The sequence below is a fragment of the Diprion similis genome, chromosome 12 (genome assembly GCF_021155765.1).
Source record: "Diprion similis isolate iyDipSimi1 chromosome 12, iyDipSimi1.1, whole genome shotgun sequence".
Lineage (NCBI taxonomy): Eukaryota > Metazoa > Arthropoda > Insecta > Hymenoptera > Diprionidae > Diprion > Diprion similis.
In genome coordinates this window covers 1,789,920-1,796,140 of record NC_060116.1, presented here as the reverse complement: position 1 = coordinate 1,796,140, position 6,221 = coordinate 1,789,920, and the positions used below count along the sequence as shown (strand labels likewise).

General features: G+C 45.1%; 1 protein-coding gene across 1 annotated transcript; it reads right to left on the bottom strand.

Moving 5' to 3' along the window:
* Positions 1-200: 200 nt before the first annotated feature.
* On the bottom strand, positions 201-5,359 carry LOC124413362. Its single transcript, XM_046893890.1, has 3 exons — positions 4,954-5,359; positions 3,569-4,882; positions 201-3,502 (listed from the first exon to the last, which is right to left on the bottom strand). Exons 1-3 carry the CDS (start codon positions 5,357-5,359, stop codon positions 201-203), a joined length of 5,022 nt encoding a protein of 1,673 aa, XP_046749846.1.
* Positions 5,360-6,221: the final 862 nt, after the last annotated feature.

Sequence of the window (6,221 nt, the reverse complement as noted above, 5' to 3'; positions counted from 1 at the left end):
TGCACAAAGCGCGCGACATTCGAATGATTTCTTAGATTAAACATATCGCCCGCCTTGAAAGACGGGGCTTTCAACAAATAACAAAACTTTGGTAGATTGCGCTTACGCTAAGATATCGCAAACAAACAAAAAAAAAAAAAAAATGGCACTGAAATTGACGAACTTGGGTTTTTTTTTTTTTTTTTTTTTTTTTTTTAAACTTAAATTTCTATTGGCAGGATACATATTTTCGCTACCGTACGCTTAACAGTGCCCTTGGCCGTTCTTATACTAATTACTCGAGTTTGACTATCCTTTCCTGGGTGACACTCGAGTATTCGCCCTAATGCCCATTGCATAGAGGGAGTTTGGTCATCACGCAGGAGAACCATTGTTCCCACCTTGAGATCGGAGACTCGAGCCTCGCGATTCCATTTGTATCGCTGTTGAAGATTTGACAAATATTCGTTAGACCATCGGGTCCAGAACTGCTGTGTTAACTTCGCAAGATATTGAAAACGCGTTAAACGATTTGATGGTGTTTCGTTGAAATTTCTCTCTGGAATCGCGGTGAGCGAGCCTCCGATTAAAAAATGACCCGGGGTCAACGCTTCGAGATCGGTAGGATCGCTTGAGATCGGCGTTAACGGTCGCGAGTTCAAAACAGCCTCGGTCTGAACTAATACGGTATACATTTCCTCGAACGTCAAACACGCTTCGCTCAATACTCGACGCAAGTGCGTTTTTACCGATTTTATACCCGCCTCCCATAAGCCTCCCATATGGGGAGAATATGGTGGGATGAAATGCCACTGGATCGCTTGATCGCTACAAAATTGATCGATTGTTTGATTATGAGACTGCTGAGTGATGAAATCGTACAACTCACGCAATTCTCGACTCGCCCCCTGGAAATTACTTCCGTTGTCGGAGTAAATATTCGCACACTTTCCCCGACGAGCTATAAATCTTTTCAGCGCGTTTAGAAACGCTGCGGAACTTAAGTCGGAGACCAACTCGAGATGAATTGCCTTAGTACTCATGCATACGAACAAACTTATATATGCCTTACAAGTCTTGTTACGACTCAATTTGAGGTTAAACGGACCTCCGTAATCGATACCGACGTTCAAAAAGGCCCGAGTGTTATCCAAACGGCTTACCGGTAAATCACCCATGAAATGGCGCGCTGAGACCGGACGTGATCTGAAGCAAACGATGCATTTATGAAGCACCTTGCGTATTGTCGACTTGGCAGACAAGATCCAAAACGATTCTTGTAGGCTCGCGAACAGTGCATGTGCACCTGCGTGTAGTGCTCGATAATGAGCATCTCGGATGATTATGGTCGTGACATGATGATTCGAAGGTAACACGACGGGATATCGCCTTGAGTATGAGACCGGAGCGTTTCTCAATCGCCCGCCAACTCGGATAATATTGTCATCGTCGAGAAACGGGTGGAGAGTGATCAGTACACTATCGTGGTTGACTCGTTGTTTACTTCGCAAATCAGAAATTTCTTGCGCGAATCGTGCGGCTTGTACCATTTTGACGATCGTTGTCGTAGCTCGCTCAAGCTCGTCGACGGTTAATGAGTGCGTTCGTTGAAGATTTCGCGGTTTAGAAACATCTTTCCAACGCAAGCAGTATGCGACGACTCGTTTCAGCTTGGTCAAAGACGAGAATCGTTCCAATATATCGTGCGTTTCGATGACTTGAGTGGCCACGATAGTTTGTATCTTAGTTTCGGGAATCTCGTCGACTGGCAGCGGAATTGGTTGGTGAATATGCTCTTCTGGATGTTGCAACCATTCGGGACCCTGCCACCAAAGCTGCAGATCGTTCAGCTGGTTGGGGCTGATTCCTCGCGATATTACGTCAGCTGGATTGTGCTCAGATCTGACGTGACGCCATTGCTCATGAGACGTCAACTGCTGTATTTCGGTCACGCGGTTTGCCACGAATGTCTTCCTCAAGTGAGGCTCACCATGAATCCACGCGAGGACAATCGTTGAATCGCACCAATAATATCGATCGTTCAACGGTATTGTTAGTGTTTGAGTTGCTGCGTTTACCAACTTCGCGAGTAAGACCGCTCCGCATAACTCGAGGCGTGGAATACAAATCGTTTTCAAAGGAGCGACCTTTGATTTTGCGCATAATAATCGGATCATGGGTTTTCCTCGAGGATTTACCGAGCGTATATAAACACAGGCCCCATAAGCGCTTTCCGAAGCGTCGGAAAATCCGTGAATCTCTATCACCGTTGGATCGCGGCAAATAACTACTCTTGGGATCGTGATGTCGTTAATTGCGTGTAATTGATTGACGTAGGTCATCCATTCTGTATGTAACTCGATTGGCAACGATTCATCCCATCTAAGATTCAGCTGCCATAGCCTTTGCATGAGGATTTTTGCCCGAATCGTCGATGGACCAACAAGTCCCAATGGGTCAAAAATTTGAGCGACTACCGACAAAACGGAACGTTTCGTCGCTCGATTACCGGTAGCATTTGCGATTACTTGATATTGTAGCGTGTCTTTGATCGGTGCCCAGCTCAAACCAAGAGTTTTGACTTCCTCGCCGATGTTGACGAGGCGCGCGAATTCGTCCGTGTTTTGATCGAACAACGTTGGTTCGTTCGATTTCCATTTAGCCAACTCGAATCCCGAGGAACGGAGTACCATTGCAATGTCTGTTTTAAGCTTCCGTAGATCGTCAAGGTTGTCGTGTCCCGTGAGTAAATCGTCAACATAAAAATCCCGAATGATGACTCGGCTCGCGTATGGATGAGAGTCACACGCATTGTGAGCCGCTTGGTGCAAAGCGCGAATTGCCAAGAATGGTGCTGAGGCGAGTCCATAAGTAACGGTATTCAATTGATATTCCTGTACGGGCATATCACCGCTCGATCTCCAAAGTATTCGTTGCAAATCTCGTTGCTCTTCTTGGACCTTGACTTGGCGATACATCTTGACAATATCCGCCGTGACCACATATTGGTGCTGACGGAAACGCAAGACTATCGAAAACAATGTCTCTTGAATGGTGGGCCCCACGTGTAGAATGTCATTCAACGATTTCCCTGTGGACGTTTTTGCCGATGCATCGAAAACAACCCGAAGCTTGAAGCGATCGTTAGGGTTGGTGATAACGGCATGATGCGGGATGTAATGCGCCATTAAGGAACCATCGTGATCAGAGTCGACTGCGGTCATATGCTTTAGCACGATGTACTCGTTCATGAATTTTTGGTATTCTTCGCTGATTTCCGGTTCCTTTTCGAGTTTTCGTTCGAGTCTGAACAGACGATGCAATGCGCTATTTCGCGACTCTCCAAGTTCACTCGTATGACCCCGTAGTGGGAGACTCACAGTGAATCGTCCTTGTTCGTCACGTCGGTGTGTCTGTGCGAAGTGTTCCTCACAGGCTGCGTCGTTTTTCGATGGCGCGATTTTTTGATCGATCTCTTCGATGGTCCAAAATTTCTCGACCTGATCCCGAAGTCGTGTCTCAGCTGCCACACAACAGATCGACGTGCTTTGTTGATCGTTTGGCGCAACAGTTCCCGATATGATCTAACCGAGATGCGTTTTTTGTAATACTGGCTGAGATCGGCCCAGTTTGATCTGTCCGATACAGAGTAAACCCCAGAAAACGCCTGCCCCCAATATCATATCGATTTTACCCGGCACATGAAACGTTTCATCGGCGAGCTTTAAATTCGTAGGAATTTGCAAGTGACCGATTTCGATCTGCGATAGTGGCAATTCATCGATTATTTTCTTAGTTATCAAAAACTTGACCTTGGCTCGATATGCGGTATGTCTCGATTGAATTAACGCGGACGTGATTTCCGTAATATTTATCGACGCGGCTATGCCTCCGACGGAACAATTAAACGGTTGTGTCGCAAGTTTTAGTCTGTCGCAAAACTCTTTCGTTAAAAAATTAGACTGTGATCCTGAATCTAGCAGTACTCTACATTCGTGTGATCTTTCAGCGGTATCGTAAATGAAAACTCGCGCCGTAGACAACAACACCTTTGAAGGTACTGGAACTTGAACGCTGTTACAATTTACGCTCGTGACTTGTTGCTCTGAATTTACCGACCTCGAATTATTTTCCGTCGCGGACGTCATCGTTGAGTTTCTCGCGTTTTCGCTCTTTTCGATTGGATGTAACAACGTATTGTGTTTGGCATTACATCGTTTGCAACCAGATGATTGACAATTGTCCGCAAAATGCTTTGGTCGCAAACAATTACGACAAAGTCTACGCTCGTTTACCGCGTTGAGCCTTTGAGGAACGGTTAACTCTTTGAATTTATGACACGTATACATGAAATGTGATTCCTCACCGCAAAACGCACAGCTTCGCCTATTCCGATTGTCGCTGCTCGTATTCACGAACGCGTTCGAGCTATCGACCCTTTTTTGTTGAGGTGTTGATTTATTTTCGATTCGATTATTTGAATTTGATTTTACCGCGGACGATTTTGTCGTTTCAGGCTCGATAATTGAGCATCGTTCCTCGAGGAACTCGGTCAAGCTGGCAACGGTAATCACTTCCATATTCTTGATGTGAGATCTCCACTCGCGACGAGTGGCAGAGTCGAATTTTGCGATCATTAAATGATTAATTACCGTATCCCACGTGTTCGCCTTGAGAATTTCTAAAGCGCGTACATGTCGAAGAAAACCATCGAGAGTTTGTCGCAATTGAGTCCCGGACTCTTTCTGCATGCTCGGAATCTCGAGCAGTGCTTGCAAATGTCGCGCGGTGATAGCGCGTTTGTCTTCGAATCGTTTCGTTAAAAGATTCCACGCGATTGGGTAATTTTCTGCGGATGTCTCGAGAGACTGTATCACGTCAGCTGCTCTACCCTTTAAGACGACTTGAGATAAAACATGCGTTGAATATTTGACAAATCGCGATTGGTATCGATAAGCCCCTGAAAACTGTCACGAAATTCTAACCATTTTTCTGGATTTCCATCGAATACTGGAAGGTTCATCGTTGGCAGCCTGACCTTGAGCGCCCCGTCAACCGCGCCGTTCCCCGCATTATCCCCGTTTGGATTGCCTACTGGCGGATGCTGTATTGAATTTACGAGAGCGCGCGATCGCCCGACAACTTGACAATACCGATCCTCAATGGCTTCACGCTCTGTATCTTCTTCGTCTAATTCTTCGATTTTCGTTTGAATATCTTCGAATTGAACCCACGTACTTCGAACAAATTCTATTTTCGTTTGCAAAGTTTCTAATGGTTCGCCGCTCGTGCGATAATTCGTAATGAATGTTTCGAGATGCGTGATACGCGATTTACATGTTCCGCGCTGACGCCTCAACGTTGCTAAACGCTCGTCCATCGTGAAAGAAAAAAAAAAAACAAAAAAAAAATGATACTAAATAATAACCGTGTGTACAGATATCTTATAATCGATGTATATATTATTCGTGTAACGCAAACGCTCGTTGACCTCGCTGCGATGTGGTGTCTCGACGACGTTGATGCGACGTACGTTGCTTCGGTGCTCGATGTCAATATATATGTCTATATATATTCGTATGCTCGGTGTTAGTATATATGTATATACCGTCTACTCGTCGTTGTCTCCGCGCTGCTTGTAGACCGCGTTGGTGACTATACTGTGGTCGAGGGTCTCGCCGCGCGAGAGTGAGAAAATTCGATATTTTTCGGTTTTTTCGAATATCTCGCCCGACACACACTCTCTCGTTTTTCCCTCTTTTTTTTTTTTGTTTCACATGGACGCGAGCCTGCTATATTTTCAGACTACGCGCACCAACTGTAATGATCGAGATATACCGGGACCATCTCTAGAAACTAAACAGGAACTGCGCATGCGCCAAATGATTCAATTTCATTGGTCAGCGAAATTGCCCCGCGGAGTAATTTTCGTCAGCTAACCAAGGCGACCAACGTACACGAAATGTGACAAGGCTCTGAATATCTCGCGCGTAAAGTAGCGTATTGAGGTTATGTTGATATTTATTCCTACTTATCGTGAATTTTCTAAGAAAAGTGTCATTCAGCAATACTGTAGTTGATATTAGCAGATATTTAATCGACACAATAAAGGCGTCAATGGAGAAACAAATATCAAAAGCTACAGAAATTGGATCAGTTATTTATTGAAAGAAGAAAACTAAAATTAAATGTGGAACGTCATCAACGAGTGGGAGTCTAGACAAACTGAGGCAGGTAAGTAA